This window comes from Choloepus didactylus, chromosome 2 (assembly GCF_015220235.1).
Source record: "Choloepus didactylus isolate mChoDid1 chromosome 2, mChoDid1.pri, whole genome shotgun sequence".
Lineage (NCBI taxonomy): Eukaryota > Metazoa > Chordata > Mammalia > Pilosa > Megalonychidae > Choloepus > Choloepus didactylus.
The window spans coordinates 122,607,458-122,625,741 of record NC_051308.1 but is presented as its reverse complement, the minus strand read 5'-3'; the positions used below and the strand labels follow the sequence as shown (position 1 = coordinate 122,625,741).

General features: G+C 43.0%; 1 protein-coding gene across 1 annotated transcript in view; it reads left to right on the top strand.

The window, feature by feature from the left end:
• PTGFRN (prostaglandin F2 receptor inhibitor) overlaps nt 1-18,284 on the top strand; it is a 74,011-nt gene that overhangs the window by 33,835 nt on the left and 21,892 nt on the right. Inside the window, exons 4-5 of the mRNA XM_037826275.1 lie at nt 3,605-3,985; nt 14,440-14,865. Coding sequence (XP_037682203.1) covers nt 3,605-3,985; nt 14,440-14,865 — 807 coding nt within the window. The remainder of the gene's footprint in view (nt 1-3,604; nt 3,986-14,439; nt 14,866-18,284) is intronic.

Sequence of the window (18,284 nt, the reverse complement as noted above, 5' to 3'; positions counted from 1 at the left end):
CAGATGTCTGTCAGGCTCACCCCACAGCCTCATGTGTAACGTGGATCCTCTAGGCCTGCCTTTCAGCTCCCCTCAGATCCACCATCCCCTGTTAGGTGAGTTCTCTAGGGCTCAGCATTCCCTTGCTTTCCTTTATGAAATGTACGCCAGGAACACCCAGCCCTGGGGTCTACTCAGGAAGCTCTTCATCCTGTTGTGTATGAATCAGGGGTAAAAACAAAACAAAACTGTTCCAGTTATACAGGTAATTAAGAAAATACAACATGCATTTTAGAAAACCCATAAAAAATAAAAGACAAATAAGAAAGACAACCAAGCCATTGTTGACTCACTGCTCAGCAAGCATTGATAGAGAACATACCGGATGATCAGCTCTGTGCTGGGCCCTGGGGTCTGGGAGGTGTGAGAGTCTTTCCTGGGCCCCGTGGAGTTTCCAGCTTCAGCAGAAACAGTGTAGACACCGTTTCAGGGTAATGGTATTGCTGTGGATAGATGGATAGATGGTATTGCTGTGGGTAGTCTAATATCATCCTCTGAATACTTTGCTGCCCTTGCCACTACCTCTTGTTTTCCAAACTGGGAAGACCTTGGCTGGACATATTTCCTGAGCCTAAATGTGAGTACATGGCTGCTCTGTTGCTCAGATTGGAAGGAAAGCAGGAAACAATACACGTGGGGGAGTATTTTGCCTCTGCAAGCTGCCTTGTCCTGAGTACTTTTCTCTGCATTTATACTGCCACGGAGGTGCTGCATTTGGTTGAAGTAGGTGGTGACAAGCAGGGCTGAGGTTCTGAGCAACTGTGACCATCGATGAGTTGGGAGCTGCTCTTGCAGCAGAGGGGCTGACCCCTCCTAGTCAGTCTTGGTTCTGTGGAACCCAGAAATCGCTTTCTGGATAAACTCAGGTTACCTTCTTTATCAGAAGTGAGCTGCCTAGAATTTGTCCTAAGAAACCCCCAGATATTCAACTTGCATCAAACAATATTCTAATGGAGCAGAAGAATTAAGAGTTTTAGATTTGCAGAAAGTTACCTTTGTCTTTAGTATTTTCAAATGTAAAGTATTTTTTATGTCAAACAAGCCACGAAACCCATAATGTCTAGTTATAAGACCTGAGCACTCTAAGCCTAATAGGCAGGCAATTTTATATCAGGCTCTCACTCTACTGAAGGTTCATGACCTTTTTTGTGTCTTTGATGGTCTCTTTTTTGTCTCTTTGATAGTCTGGTAAGACCCACAGACCCTTTCTCAGAATTAACAGGTTTTAATGCATAAAATACAATACATAGAATGAAAATGAAAACAATCATACTGAAGTTATCAAAGTATTTTTAAAACATTTGTTGTGCCATGATATTGGGCTTCTTTTTTAATGCATTAAATAATAACCTCTAGTGGCAGCTCTAACAACTACTGTAATTTCTAAGTGGCGATGAATGTACATGCTATTTCAAGATAACTGCAACAACCATAATGTGATGTGAAATATCTGTGATTTCTATTGGGGGCAAAGTCCTAAGTAGTACTACCCAGATTTGTCGCTTACTTTCATAATGGAGGGAGGTACTAAATTTCAGGTAGAGATTTTCTTTTTCTTCTTGTCAACACCTGCACTATCCATAGCTGGCTTCTTATATATTCTTATCACATTGTTATGGTAAATGGCATAAAGCTACTTAAACAATGCAGCTATATTACTTATAAGAATTATTCTTCCAGTATGATAGGAATGGTCTGGTCATTATAAATCTTGGTGTCTAATTTATGAATTCAGTTACATACAGTAGGAGAAAACCTGCACCACCAAAGGCTTTGTCTGAGGCCTCCTCTTGCATTACGCATCCTTAGAACTGGTTCTTTTTTTCCCTTCATCCTGCTCTATCCTGTTGCCCCGTGTGACGCCTCCCCAAAGTCCAGAACTGTAGCAGAAGAGGAGTTTGGCCATATGGGACGTGGGGTTAGTGATGTGACAAGGTATTGATACACTTGCAGAGAGAAAAATTGCAAAGTGAGCTATACAATTGAAGAAGCAACACTACCAATATTTCTACTTCCTAGCAATCCACGTTCTCCATAAGGATAGTCCATGGCTCTATATTGACCACTTCTTCACTGATCTGGCTACCTCTAGAACCTTCTTTATATGTCCAATAGATGGCTGGCTGGTAGAGAATGGTGCCCTGGGGTCTCTGACTGAGAACTCAACCTCAGAACCAGGCTAAGGGTGACAGTTTCCATATTGAATCCTCCCCAAAGATACCCTCAATTAGTTTTGGCCCTTCCAAAAGGGTGAGAGAGGAGGAGGAATTTGGAGGGTGGGTGGAGTTGAGAAATTGGGCTTTTAAATTCTTTTTTCTAGTACTGTGTGCACCTCATTTTCTGTCTTCTGTAAAGGTGGATCTTGAACTTGGTCTGAAATGCTTGTTTCAAATGTTGCCAGGCTTTGAAAATTTTCATATGAAAGTAGTTTACTGTAAAGGGTGTGGGCTTTTGGTTTGGGTGTTTTCTGAACTAGGCACCAACCTGTGCTGCTGAGCTTACTGTGGGCAGCGGTTGATGCTGAGCGACTCCTGCTAGAAGAACCCCCCCTGAATCCCCTGGGAGATGTTGGTTATTTTATCACCCAAGTTATTGTGCCCAGAGCATTACCATGAGTTGGAACGCTTCTCTACTCTGATTTCAGATGTAGAAATCCCCTGAATAAACTATTTCTGTGTAGAAAACCTTGACAGGAGAATGCTGAAACTAGATCCATCTTCAGACTGTGACACAAAATATTTCAATGCTGCATCTAAATATAGGCAACACTTCATTACCCACACTAACAAGACAGGGCAGTACTTGGATAATCCAAAAATTATTGTGTTTGATTTTAGAGTATACGTTTTACCCTAGATTTTAAGGTGGGTATGTCTTATGGAATAAGTGATGCTCTGAGTACATTATATTTTGGAGACATGACTCATTAAGAAAATTATCTGGTTTCACTTTCCTGGTCCTTCTGATTGGGATTTTCCCCTCTTTTACCCTGGAGATAGTTTCACTCACACCTCCTAGCCCCCAGCTGACAATATTTACCATTCAGAATTGAGCTGTCCTTTCTCTGTAAAATCTCCCAAGTCTATCATACACATGAAGAAAGTATAATTTTAGTTTTGGGATGTTCAGCAGACTTCCTATTAAAATATAAGGTGGCAGTTAAAAAATAGCTTGGATTTGAATCCCTGCTCTGCCACCTATTAACTGTGTGAGCTTGGGTAAGTTTCTTAACTTCTCTGTGCTTCGGTTTCCTTGTTAGTAAAATGGGGATATTAATAGTACCTACCTTGTAGGGTTGGTTTTGTGTGGGGCACTCAGAACAGTTCTTGGCCTATACTAAGTGTATATAAGTATTTGCTGCTCTTATTATTTTTGTGAAATAAAAAGAAGGGTGGTATGCTTCGTTACTTTATCCAATAAATGTTTCTCACACACTTACAGCTGTCCACAGGTTTCTAAGTTTATTTCCAATAAGAACTGAAAAGGAGGTGATCTAAAGGGAGGGATGTGGAAGGACCAAACAGGATCCAGACTCCCTAAATTGTATTTGTTTTTCATTTTCAAGTTCTGAGAGCAGCTGTGGTCAGGAACGTGTCTGTGGCGGAAGGGAAGGAACTGGACCTGACCTGCAACATCACAACAGACCGAGCGGATGACGCCCGGCCCGAGGTGACGTGGTACTTCAGCAGGACGCCCGACAGCACTTCACCTGGCCTCCACGTGTTGGCACGGCTGGACAGGGACTCTCTAGTGCACAGTTCTCCTCACGTTGCTCTGAGTCACGTCAATGCACGCTCCTACCATTTACTGGTTCGAGACGTTAGCAGAGAGAACTCCGGCTACTATTTCTGCCACGTGGCGCTCTGGGTGCCCGGGCACAACAGGAGCTGGCACAAGGTGGCGGAGGTCACGTCTGCCCCTGCCGGTGTGGACGTAACCTGGCAGGGTGAGTGGTTGGGGGCGTTGACTCTTGGCCCCTCCAGTTTCATCTGTCCTCCAGAATATCTGTGTATTTTGCATTATTTTAGCATTCTTTATATCAGTGCAAACACAATTTAGCCTGGATAGATCCCAAGCTGGGGATGCAAGGAAAACAGGCTGAAATAGAATCTGGCAGGCAAGGGAAGTGTTTAGATAATGTGGCCTCAGTTGTCTCAGTGCCCTCATTTGAAGGAATATGGTTTCCTTTCGTTAAGGTTTGCAGTGGAGGAGCACTGCTGAATGGCTCTTTGAAATGGATCTTTGTTGAAGGAAGAAGCTGCCATTCTTCCTTTCTTCTTCCTAGCTTCCTAGGTGTTCTCTAGCAGGAGCTGGTGCTTTTTCCAAAGCCTGTCTCAGAGAGAATTCGGAAATCATTATTTTTCAGTGAATGCCCTGGAATCCCAAAGTGATTTTATTTGCAGATACCAGTTACCTGTAGGAGCTTCCACTTGCCCAGTCTCTTTTGGTGGGTACAATTCCACGGGTGGAGGAGCAAATGGCTCTCAAATGTTGACAAACATTTAAATGGCAACTTGTCACATGGGTGAAAGTCATCATCATGTCCTGTGCTTTTCTACTCATCTTCCCCTATCTCTCTTTTTTTTTCCCCTCTGAGAAAAAGTGTCCCTAACTTTTCGTAATTTTTGTCACTATCTTGAAATTGCAAGAAAAACTCAGGCAGGATGAGGTCAAGTGGGGTGCGGGATGCTTTGCTTCCCACCCCTATTATCACAAAGATGGGATGGGCCTACCGGTCAAATTCTTCTGTTTTGAGCTTCATCTCTGTACTGTCCCATGAGTTTTTTGAGCACCGAGGATGGCATTGTGATTATGAGGAGGTAAAACAAATCGTTAAAGGCCAGGAAATAATTTCCTCCTTTGATGCTAAACATCCTCCTGCCCTGAGCCTCAACTCCTTCTCCCCCTCTCTTGGGTTAGTGGATATTCACTGTCTCTTCCTAACTAGCCTTTCTTTGGCAAGGATGGGGAGTTGGCAAGTGGGGAGATAGGGGGCAGGGAGAAGAAGAGTAATAAGAGAGTAAGCAGAAGGTACAGTCCAATTCTGATCGAGACCAGGCAGGGTGGTCGTCATCCCTGTTAGCAAAGTGATTCTTTGATATCTGAAAGTAAAAGAATCGGGGTTTATCTGGAGAGCTTTTATTCCTGCCGTCCGAACCCGTACAAGAGGCTCACTATGAAGTAAAGCACTGGGACAATGTTGGCCCAGCTAGAACTCTCCTTAGCAACCTTCAAAATAAAACAGATGTTGTCAACACCAAAAGATTTTTCATTTCTGGAGCTGAATTTGTTTCCCAGCTCTGATCCGAGTGCATTGTGTGGTGCTGTCAAATTCCAGCCCTGACTCTGGGTATCCCCTGCCCCCAGCTTCTGAATCACAGCTTGAGCATTTTTTTTAGAAAGTGCTGCCTGCACTCCAATTTGAGGCTTCTTTGAAGTACTAATGCATTGATCCTGGCATACCCTGGAGAAGATGGAGGGACTGTCAGAAAGCGGAAGGGGAGGTCCTGGGAGGGAGTGGGCTCTTTTAACTGGTTGGGATTCATTGGTGGCCGTGTTCTCCAGAGACTAAGAATAAATAAATAGACTAAATTGCAGAGAAGTCTTGGCCATTATCCTAAGGATCCTATCGTTTGTTTTCCTTTGGAATACCAGAACTATTGCCACGAAAGTCATCACTGCTCTTTTCTGAGTGATGAGAAGGTACATGTAACTGCACCTTGCACAGTGCTTTGCACGAAATAGGCACTCAATAAATATTGGTTGAATGGATAAACAAACCAGTAGCAAAACGTGAATTATGTTAAAATATGTGCATGGCAAAATGGGAACTGCAAAGAAAGCAGTAATGTTCAGCTCAGGATATTCGCAGATATTCTCACACGAATAAACCTGCCAGGAGTATAAGAAGAATAAAAACAACTGCATTCTTCTCCTTTCTTCCTCTTCAGTCTTCGCCTTCCCTGTGCCTATGACTCACACAGTTACAGCTGCTTGGACAGTTGTCAGGAAGCGAATTGGGCACAACTGCAGCACCAGATTTCTCCAGGACCTCCCCAATTGGGTTCTCTGCCCAGAAATCTTGTGTCTTGCCTGACACTATATGGGTGTCTCTAGATGTGTTTATGCATATTTGGATACCCTACCAAGTACAGCTTGGGGCTGGACCTTGAACTAACCAAGAAGTGGCCAAAAAAGACTAGAAGACGGGACGTGCCAAGAACTGTATCTATATAGGTCATCTTATTTTGTGTGAGTGTGGAATGTTGTCACAGAGGAGTTTTTATTTGGCTTATGATTCTGTGGGTTAGGAATTAGAGAAGGACTCAACTGGAGTCCGTCTCTGATCCACATGGCAGTTGCTGGGGTGGCGTGGCCTGGAGACTCGCTTCCCAGAAGCCTTCCTCACACATCTTGGTGTTCCTGGGCCTCTCTCTCACCGCATGGCCTCTTGTCCTCCAGGGCCTCTCCACGTGGCTTGGGCTTCCCACAGCACAGTCTTCTCACACTTCTTAAAAGGCTGGGACTGCCAGGAGTTAGGAAGTGGAAGTTGCCAGGCCTGGAACTGGTACACTCACATCTGCTGTTTATCATTGATCAGAGTCATCACAGAGTCTGCCCAAATTTGAGGGAGTGAGAAATAGACCCCATCTCTTAATATGAGAGTAGCAAGGTCACATTGCAGAAGGTCATGTGGAATAGGAAATATGCAGTGGTCATCTTGGGAAAACAGAATCTCTCACAGCAGTTAATGCTCATTTCTTTCATATCGGTTTTCAAAAGAGATGTTTCAGGGAGAATTATGGTCTGGAGTTGAGTTTGTCCCAAGTAGTTTCATCTTCTTACATGGAAGCGTTTTGGCCTTGGGAATAAACTTCCCTCTTGAAACTCTAGAATCCTCAAAGTTATCCTTCTTTGCTAGGGGTGGGGGCACCGAGGTAGTTGAATGGGTTGATGCTGATTGGGGTCTCCTCGTGCTCCACTCTGTTAACCAGACAGAGGTCAGAACAAGGATGTGTTGGCTCTGTCAGGTCCAGGAGCTCTCGCAGCAGCCGGGAGGACCACGTTCATTTTTTAGAGGGTGAGGAAAAGCCTCTTTTACTTAGGATTTATGTCCTGTTTTGAAGGGGGTAAAAAACAGATTTACATTAGCTTGCAAAATGAAGCCCAATTTAAAGCAGGAGACAGAAAAATAAAATCAAGACCAAAAGGGGCAAAAAGAAAACAATCTGAGAATACCTGTTACAAGGTAGTTGGGATGAGTTAATTCCTGTATTTGAAGAATTGAGGCAAAAAGATTTGATTATACAGTTCTCATCTGATGAAAGAAAACGTATAAACTCTTTCAGAGAGACAAACTTTTTCTTGACACTGGATTCATCATGTGCTTTTTTATTTAAGGGGCTTCGGATAACATAATGGACAGCGCTTTCCACTGTTCTTTTACAAAAGGCCCTACGTGATTGTTTAAATGGATGTTTCTTATATCCACCCGCTATAAAAGCTGAGGGCATAAATCTTAAGTATGTGAAGGAGTTTCTCTAAGAAGCTGAATTACTGTGGGGGACAAATGGTGCTTTGTGTTGATCCAATTTAGTATATGGCTAAAACTTACGGAATCTGGAGGAATGGCTAGTTAATCTGCCCATTAAGCCATCTCTCTCCACTATCAGATGTCTTAAATGAGCCTTTGGCAAGAGCTGGATAGTAATCAGTTCATGGTTGAGCTCTCTGCCTGAAGTACCAGATTTCTGTGGTGTTAATTGGAGTGGGTTCCAGGGGCTTCGAGGGGTGGGAGGCAGGAGGGGAGGTAGAGCTGAGCTCTGCCCTTAGGGCTTCAGAACCTGATTTGCATTCTTTCCCAACACAGGAAGGTCCCCTCTTCCAGCAGCGGGTCTGTGAGTAAGCTAATTCTTTTTCTTTAAAAGGAGTTGTTAACCTGCTAAGTATTTGGTAGGAACTTCAGAGTTCTGTGCCATCTATAGGAGATAAGATTTAGATCTGTAGAATTTTAAGGGCAGTCTTGGGAGCAGTCTTCCCAGGATTATTTCTGAAGGTGGAAAGAGGAGCATGTGGTTAAGAGCACAAGTCTTGGAGGCCTGCTCCACCCCCACTTTCTAGGGATGTGATCTTGGCTCTGTCAGTGGACATTTTGAAGCTTTGCTTTCCTTGGGATATTGCATATAGTGTGCTTAGCGTAGTGCCTGGCACCTAAGTACTTGTTATATTTTTGTGGTAGTGATGTTGATGATTTAGTGGTGTTTGAGGGGGTGAATATATAACATCCTCCTCCCACCAAGTTCTTAACCAACCAAGACCACGGAGTCTGTCTTAGGGCCCAGAGGAGCCCAGCATGGAGGGACTAGGAATATGTGTGTCCTTGTAGCAGCTGCCCCCAAGGAGAGCCAGGAAAAGGGGTTGAATGGAGCACCCAGTCCTTTTCCTGCCCTTGCCCCCAAATCTGGTAATTCACTCTTCCTTCTCTGTGGAAGGGTGAGTGTGGATGAAGCCATGAGGATTACTTTGGGTGTGGATTGTAGGTGTTCCATTCTAATGATATTATTTTTATTGCTCTGAATCAGCTATTGCTGAATACAACCTCCTAATGATGGTTCCATTAAGGGGTTGGGATAGAGTGCCCCCCAAAACAATAGCCCTTTATTTATTGCCTTCTCTCTTTTTAAAATTTTATTTTTAGAGAAGTTGTAGGATTATAGAAAAATCATGCAGAAAGTACAGAGTTCCCATATACCCCCTCACACACACAGTTTTCCCTATTATTGACACTTTGCATTAGTTTGGTACTTTTGTTACAAATGATGAAATATTATTAATATAATTGTACCATTAGCTATAGTGCATACTTTTAAATTAGGGTTCACTATTTGTATCGTATAGCCCTAGCTTGTTTTTTTAAAAAACTTTTATTCTAATGACATATATACAGCCTAAAATTTCCCCCTTTTAACCACATTCAAATATATAATTCATAATGTTGTCCTACTGTCATCATCCATTACCAAAACTTCTCCAACATCCAAAACAGAAATTCTGTACCAATTAAGCATTAACTCCCCATTCCCTTCTCCCACCTCTGTCCCTGGTAACCTGTATTCTAGTTTCTGACCCTCTGAATCTGCATATTCTAATGTCATATCAGTGAGATCATACAATATCTGTCCTTTAATGTGTGACTTATTTCATTCAACATGAGGTCTTCAATATAGCGTTCTCTTTTCAAATGTGAGAAAATGTTATACAGATGATGAAAGTGGCAAGTCTTTTTGACAATTAGTTAACACGTTCTGGTGCCTCTAAAGTCTGTGCTCAATTCACGATAATGAAACCACATCCTCAGCAGGGAAGGGTCACTCATCCTCTGGCTTCCTCCAACTTGCACACACAGCCCATTCAGCTAATTAGCTGGACCAAGTTAACTAAGTTTCCAAGGGGGTATTAGAACATGGCCCTGTGGTACACAGTTGAGGATTCGTGCCCTCAGCTGTCAACTTCACTCTCGTCTTCTGGAATGTAGCAGGCTTTCAGAAAGCATTAATAACCTGGGTGTGTAATGAGGTTGTGCAATTTGGTCTGTAGTGGGGGCCAGGCCTTGAAGCCAAAGCCTCTTGTGCAATTCTGCTCACACACACTGTGCAAGGCCTTGGTCTCCTAACTTAACTCCTGGGCTTCACCTTTCTTCATTTGGGAAACATACATGAAAATAGTAGCTACCTCATAAGGTTGTTTTGAAGATTCAGCCAGAAGACAAGGAAAGTGAGTAGCATGATGCCTGGCACATAGAAAGCCCTCAATAAATTCCGGTTGTTATTATTCATCTTTGTAGATTGGGGATAATAATACCTTCCTTATAGAATTGTGAGCATAAAAGGAAGTAAACAGTGTAAAGACCTTCTGTTCAGGTCCCTGCATGCAGTAGGTACAAATATTTGTATTTTAAAAATTAGCCAATGATTCTGAAAGCTTTTCATGGTTTTGAAAGTTGTAACAAAGGAGTCTAATAACTCATATTCAAAGAACAAAGTCTTTTTATTGGAGTCTGTAGCTTAGGAAGTGGTATTCACATGAGCAAACACCAGCCCGGGAGCCAGATTAAGGAGTGGCTCCTGCTCATCAGAATTTGGCCACGCTGTGCTTGGGCTGGCCTCAGGATTCTGTGAAAGGGCTTATATTGTGGGCTGTTGGTTTTGTTTTGTTTTGTTTTTAACTTTCTGAATGGGAATGTTCAAACGTGCACAAAAGTAGAAAGAACCATCTTATTTCAATAATTATTGAAATTTTACCAATCTTGTTTTATATCTCTTCCCCCCCGACACACACACATAAATACACACACACACACACACACACTTATTTTTTTCTTTTGGAGGAGTTTAAAGCATATCTCAGACATCATTTCATCTCACTGTTAAGTACTTTAGTATGCATCTTTAACTATAAGCATTTTTAGAACATAACTGCCGTTGCAGTTTTAGCTGATTTCTTGATGAGATCAAACAAAATGTAGCAGTAATCAGTAGTGGAATGCTTATGTCAAAAATGAGCATTTTTTATGCAAAACAGTAAATTTAGTTCAATTCAGCAAGTCTGTTAGTATCTTTGATGTACAAGGCACTGCATGCATAGCACACACAGGTGAATAGGGTCAGTAGTTCCTGACCCTGGGAAGAGTCCAAGTTCAAGGCAGTGTTTAAATAAAATCCTTAGAGAGCAGTGAGCCTGGCAGTGGTAGGAGCCCTGTGAACATTTGTTGAATGAGAAGCTGAGTGAGTACAAAGTAGGAGAAGCTACACAGAAAGGTATGTGCATGATAGGCCTTGAGGAACAATCTCTGTAAACAACTTTTTTAAATTGTAAAACAACATTAAAGGAAAATGTCTACACATGCACCAAAAACAAAAAAGGAATAAGAACCCACCCATACTCCTCCATTCTAGCATAGTGGAATTGTATCATCTCTGGGAGTTTGAATGTAGAGTGGACCTACAAAGCTGGTGGATATTTCCCCTGACCCTGAGCAGTCTTTAAATCATGAGAACATGGTCCTTGTGAGCCCACACTAAGTTCTGTTTGCCATAGCATTTCGGCTGATACGGCCTTTTCCGAAGCCTAAGGTTTAGATTTGAGAGAGAATGAGGAGACCAAGAAGGTCAGTGAAGGGACTTTTCTCTCATGTCAACCTGGAATTCCTACAAGTAGATCACACATGCTGCAACTCCGCTCATTCCTCTGTAGTTAATACGTAGGATTTAAGGGTGGGGAGTGGTGTAGAATGGGAGAATCCATTTAGTCATTTATTCAGTAACTCATCAGAAATGCTGAGGCAGAGGGAACAGCAGAAAGAAGGGGCACGAAACTAGAAGCGTGGGCAGCATTTAGGGAATGGCGAGTGCTGCCGTCGGAATGGAGTGTAGACTACATACAAGAAGGCCGTGGTGGGCCAGGCTGCACACATGCTCGGACTCGGACTCTGGTGAGGCCAGGCTGGAGAGTGTGTTCTTAATTCAGTCACTGAGAGGAAAAGCTGATGACTGTTTCTTGAACAGATGACCTGAGGGTCGTGACAGCCTGGAAGTGGGATTAGGAGGTTATTCCAATAGCCTTGGCTGGAGGCAATGAGAGCCAGGAGAGGGTGCTATAGTCCCAAGGTTTTCACTTTTATTCAGCCTCAAATATGTGTAGAGCACCTGTGTGCCAGGCCTGTGAATGGGGAAAAGAAGACACACGAAGGAGGTAGAAGGAAAGAGGGAGAGTTGGAGATGGCACACATTTCAAGCCAACGTGATGGGGGAATGAGTGGTGGGAGTGTGGATGGATGGGAGGAGCTGGTTGCGTTTGTCTGGAGTGGGGTTTTTGTAGCTGAGTGAATATATGTATATAAGTATGTGCCGGCACAGGGGGTTGGGGGGTGAGGTGAGTTAGGTTGGGATGCTGTAGAGACATCCAGATATGATGCCCAGAACGCAGCCCTGTGCTGGTGTTTGGGGCCAGACCAGGGGAGTAGCTGGGATCTGATGTCCAGGTGGGTGAGCTTTGGGTGTGGTGTCCGGGACACGGGGTAGGAGGAGAGGGAGGGGGCTGCTGGTGGTTGGTACAGGAGCTAGTTCTCACCACCTTTTCCAGGTGCCCCATGGGTCTGACCACAACTGCTTCCATTGGGTAACTGCTTCTCAAACATCTTTTGTCTAACAGTCTTTGAAATGGTACCACTTTGGAAGAATATGCTGAAGGGCTGGACATAAACCGTGAAGGAATGAAGGGTTTATTTTTAAAGGGTCAGTAAGCAGTCAGGAGACAGGACAGTCCCCACAGGTAGCTTCGTACCCTTTTAGGTCGCGCCGGTCAGTCAAGTTGAAGCAATGGCCCGTTAGGGAACCGTCTTCCTGGGTCTCGTCCCCTGTGGCAGGGTCTTGGCGATGCTGTCGCCAGTCTTGGCGTTCGGTTTTCCTGGGAATCATTGTGTCAGCCAGTGGTGCTTGGAAAACACAAAGTTTAGAAGATAGTAAGAGACAAATATGTACAATAAAAGGTGGTAGGTAGAAAGCATACAGCTCCAGGTTCCCATCTGCCACTTTTGAGCTATGTGGGCAAGTTATTAACCTCTTTAACCCTCCGTCTCTTCAGATAGGGAATGGGAGTTAGGAATAGTAGTTCACAAATACTTACACATATGTCCATACACATATATGTGTATATATGTGTGTATACATATATATGGACATACATACACACACACATGGTGATAACATGTACCAGGCATCAGTCTAAAACCCGTATGTGCCTTTTAACTCTTAATACTCATGATAACATTCTGAGATAGTTAGCATTAATATCCCCATTTTTATAAATGAGACACCAGAGAGGTTAAGTAATCTGCCCAAGATTACACAGCAAGCAAATGGCGGAGCCAGGATTCGAACCCTATCAGTCTGGCTCCAGACCCCTGGCTCTTTACCACTGCTTTTACTGCCCCCCAGTTTGTTGTTCAGGTTAATGTGATAACACAGGTGAAGGGTCTTCCACATTGTGCTGGAAATGGAGTTAGGGCTGCTTGGGGAGGGACTGTTGAGCATGTGGTGTTCCAGGTCAGTGTTGACAGGAGAGAAAGGAGTGAGATCTTGTTATATGCACAACTCATTTCCAATCTGCCCTTCCCACATTAAATGAACTTTGTTGTCCTTGTGTGCACACAGTTGCTATACCAAAAATTGACACGAGAAAAAGTCTGAAGCCTTGGATGTGGGGTAATTTGTGACTTATTTTTCTCAGGCATATTATGCTATTAATACATTTTGATTGTATTTGTTCCACAGTCTGTTGATAAAAAGGGAGTGTGGTATGTTAGCCTTCTGCCCGGGAGCCAGGAGCTCTTAGCTGTGTGACCCTCACACAGTAGGATGTTAATGAGCCGGATCGTCCTTTCCAGCTCTTGACGTTCCACCAGTCTGTGACATTCTTCCAAAGAGTCCATGGTACAGTAACATGTGCTCCCACAGAGCAGGCGGGATCCACGTTGGTTTAACTTTAAACAGCCTAGAGCCCATCCTCACTTGCAATTAAATGCTTATGAAGAAGATGACATTTAAGGGAATTAGGATTTTGTGTTCTTTCCATTTCCTGGCCCACTGAATCATTCTTGGAGAAGTCATGATGTTATAAATTTCATTAGAAGTGTAAATCACAAAAGAACAGTTCCTTGACCTCAGCAGTTTACAATCTGTGTGAGTCATAAATAAAAGCATCGTTAAATAAAGCTAAACTATTTCATCAGGTGGTGTGGATAGTGTTGGCTAATGGAAAGTTCTGTTGAGATGGAATTGCTTTTCTCCTATTAGCCAAAGTTCTGCAGAAGAAAAATGTAGCCTTATCTAAAAGCCTTAGCATCAATGTGGCACCCATTTATTGCATGCCTGTTGCATCCAAGGCAGTGTGTTTGGCACTTGGAGATTAGACCCTCAAACAAGGAGTAATAGTGCTATAACTGCTATGTAGAAGAACATACAAGGCTTATGGAAGCTCGGAGAAAAGAGTGCTGCACCCTGGGGATCCAGGAAGACTGAACAGAGGAGGTGGTGTTGAAGAATGAGTGCAAAATGGACAGCAGGCCACAACCCTGTAGAAAGATCACACTCTGAGACTTAGGGAGATTTGGCTTCTGGTCTTGGAAGGTTTACTTGGGGAGTGCAGGGAGTACTGTTTGACAAGTTTGGCAAAACAAACTCTTACAGGATCCTTTCCATCCAATACAAAGACTCATCTCTCTCACTGTGGTCAGTAGGATAGGCATTTAACTGTCAGAACGAGAGTAGTAGTTCTCTCCTTTTTGCTAACTCTTGATATGTTCAGTCTGATTTTTTTTTCTCACTTCTCTCTCTCGTTCAGAACCAAATTATCAGGTGTATCTGAATGCTTTGAAGGTCCCTGAGTTTCCAGACGATCCCACGGAGCTGGAATGCCAAATCCTGGACATGAAGAGCGCTGAAGCGAACGTCCGCTTTACGGTGTCATGGTACTACAGGATGAACAGGCGCAACGACGATGTGGCCACCAGCGAGCTCCTTGCCGTCATGAACGGGGACTGGATGGTGAAATACGGCGAGAGGAGCAAGCAGCGGGCCCAGGATGGAGAGCTCATTTTTTCTAAGGAGCATAGGGACACATTCAGTTTTCGGATCCAAAGGACTATGGAGGAAGACAGAGGCAATTATTACTGTGCTGTGTCTGCCTGGACCAAACAGCGGAACAACAGCTGGGTGAAGAGCAAAGATGTCTTCTCCAAACCTGTCACCATTTTTTGGTCATCAGAAGGTAGGACTTTATTCTCGTTCACTACCTGTTTTTCATTTTGTTTTGCTTCTGTCATCCTGCACCATCACCCTGCAGGTTGCCACTTAACTATGAGTCTGAGAAATGCATTCCCAAGAGTGGGTGCTAATGACTATACTTTTATCTATATTAGGAGCCCCTTTAAAATGGTGATGCTGGGAGAAAGGTAAGCGGGAGAGTTTCTTCCATTCCAGGGAGAGAGCTAGGATGTGATCAGTGGTAGAGGGTTGTCTTCTTTTAGGCATGCACAGTGTTTACGGCCTTGGCACTGAGCAGGCTGAGCCACTGATGCTTGATTGCCTGGCTGGGAGGTTTTAGGCAAAGCCTTGCGCATGCCTTTTGTTGTGTGTCAAGACCCGTGAGTTCCCCCTGGATGCAGGCCCTCTTGAGCCACGGAATGAGTGAGCAGCCCCAGGATGTTGCGCTTGACCTGAAGGGCCAGCCGTCCATTTGGAGAGATTGTTTCTAGGTGACATGACAAGAACTTAAGAGAAACAACTGCCTTAGGAGTCAGGCTGGTCTCATCAAGGCTTTTATTTCTGTTCGGCCGACACCATAGTTAAGCCCAAGGACTCCCCGGTTCTCCTTCATGCCCTGACCACTAATCACCACATGGCCCTCTGCCTACCTCCTCTGACTCACTGCCACCCCTTCTACATCCCAACCCCCCTAAACAGGGCCCTCTAGAACTCAAGGTCATCAGGAAAATCTGCATCCTGAACCTCACATCTGAATATGCCTTTCTCTGTCTGGCATTAGATATGCCCGGCGTCACTCTCCCTTGGAGCCCTCCTAAGTGGTGGCATTTTCCTTCCCACACCCTCCATATAACTGGGCCTAGAGGTAGTCCTTGTTCCATCCTGCAGCTTCCAGATCTATTCCCTTCTCCCTACAAGTGCCCAGCTCAAATCTCACGCCACCAGGCCCTCCACCTCTTTCTATTGCTGTCAGCTGTCGACTCCTCGGTTCTCCCCTTCACTCCTGGAAGATGTTAGCTTTAGTTTCATGGCCACTCTCCCCATTTCCACTCTTGTTGCTTACTTCATTTTCTGTGTACAGCAATGGTTCTTACCATGGCTGCACACTGGAGCCACCTGAGGAGCTTTAAAAAAGTGCTGATGCTCAGGTCTCACTAGGTGATTCAGTTTTCATTGGTTTAAGGTATATGCAGTCTGGGCACTGGAATTTTTATTTTTTATTTATTTATTTTTAAATATTTTATTTATCAAATAAAAAAAGCATTTCCAAACAAAACAAAGCAAAGCAATGGGAAAAACAAATATCCTGAAATAACTTCATTCCTTCCAATATACTCCTCCTATACCAAAAGAAAATTAACAAACCATAGAAACACCTGAGCATTCCCATATCATTAAGCTCAGTCTCAATATCTTGTCTGTTCTTATTAGATTATCATTCCCACTTCACTAGCTGCTGTCTCTAGGTCCCCTATATTCTACAATATAAGACACTTATTTTACATTTTTCACAGAGTTCACATTAGTGGTAACAAACAATTTCTCTCAATTTGTGTCTGGCTTATTTCACTCAGCATTATGTCTTCAAGGTTCATCCATGTTGTCATATGTTTCACAACCTCATTCCTTCTTACTGCTGCATGGTATTCCATCATGTGTATATACCACATTTTGTTTATCCACTCATCTAATGAAGGACATTTAGGTTGTTTCCATCTCTTGGCAATTGTGAAACATGCTGCTGTGAACATCAGTGTACAAACATCTGTTCGTGTCACTGCTTTCAGATCCTCTGGGTAAATACCGAGAAGTGAGGGTAACTCAATATCTAGTTTTCTGAGGAACTGCCAGACTGTCTTCTAGAGTGGCTGAACCATTACACAGTCCCACCAACAATGAATAAGAGTTCCAGTTTCTCCACATCCTCTCCAGCATTTGTAGTTTCCTGTTTGTTTAATGGCAGCCACTCTAATCGGTGTTAGATGGTATCTCACTGTAGTCTTGACTTGCATCTCCCTAATAGCTAGCGACAAATGAACATTTTTTCATGTGTTTTTTAGCCATATGTATTTCCTCTTCAGAGAAATGTCCTTTCATATCTGTTGCCCATTTTATAATTGGACTGTTTGTGCTATTGTCATTGAGTTGTAAGATTTCTTTATATATATAAGCTATCAGTCTCTTATCAGATACATGGTTTCCAAATATTTTCTCCCATTGAGTTGGCTGCTTCTACCTTTTTGACAAATTTGTTTGAGGTACAGAAGCTTTTAATTCTGAGGAGTTTCCATTTATCTATTTTTTCTTTCGTTGCTTGTGCGTTAGGTGTAAGGTCTAAGAAGTGACCTAATACTATGTCTTGAAGATGTTTCCCTACATTATCTTCTGGGAGTTTCATGGTACTGTCTCTTATATTGAGGTCTTTGATCCATGTTGAGTTAATTTTGTATAGGTTGTAAGGTAGGGGACCTCTTTCATTCTTTTGAATATAGATATCTAGTTCTCCCAGACCCAATTGTAGAAGAGGCTATTTTGTGCCAGTTCAGTGGATTTTGGGGCCTTATCAAAAATCATTTGGCCATAGATCTGGGGGTCTATCTCTGAATTCTCAATTCAACTCCGTTGATCGATATATCTATCTTTGTGCCAGTACTGTGCTGTTTTGACTACTGTGGCTTTATAACAGTCTTCAAAGTCAGGCAGTGTAAGTCCTCCCACCTTGCTTTTCTTTTTTAGAGTGTTTTTCAACAATTTGAGGCATCTTCCCTTCCAAATAAATTTGATGACTAGCTTTTCTAAGTCTGCAAAGTAGGTTGTTAGAATTTTGATGGGAATTGCATTGAATCTATAGATCAGTTTGGGTAGAATTGACATCTCAACAATGGTTAACCTTTCTATCCATGAATACGGAATATCTTTCCATCTCTTTATAGCCCCTTTTATTTTTTTAGTAGAGTTATGTAATTTTCTGTGTGGTGGTCTTTTACATCCTTGGTTGAGTTTATTCCTAGGTACTTAATTTTTTTAGTTGCTATTGAGAATGGAATCTTTTTTTTGAGTGTCTCTTCAATTATGTCATTTCTAGTGTATAAGAACATGACTGACTTATGTGCATTAGTCTTATATCCTGCCACTTTGCTGAATTTGTTTATTAGCTCTAGTAGGTGTGTTGTCAATACCTCAGGGTCTTCCAAGTATAAGATCATATCATCTGCAAATAATGAGAGTTTTGCTTCTTCCTTTCCAATTTGGATGCCTTTTATTTCTTTGTCTTGCTGAATTGCTCTGGCTAGAACTTCTAGCACAATATTTAATAATGGTGACAGCAGGCATCCTTGTCTCATTCCTAACCTTAGGGGGAAGGCTTTCAATCTCTCAATGTTTGGTACTATCCTGGCTGTGGGTTTTTTATATATGCCCTTT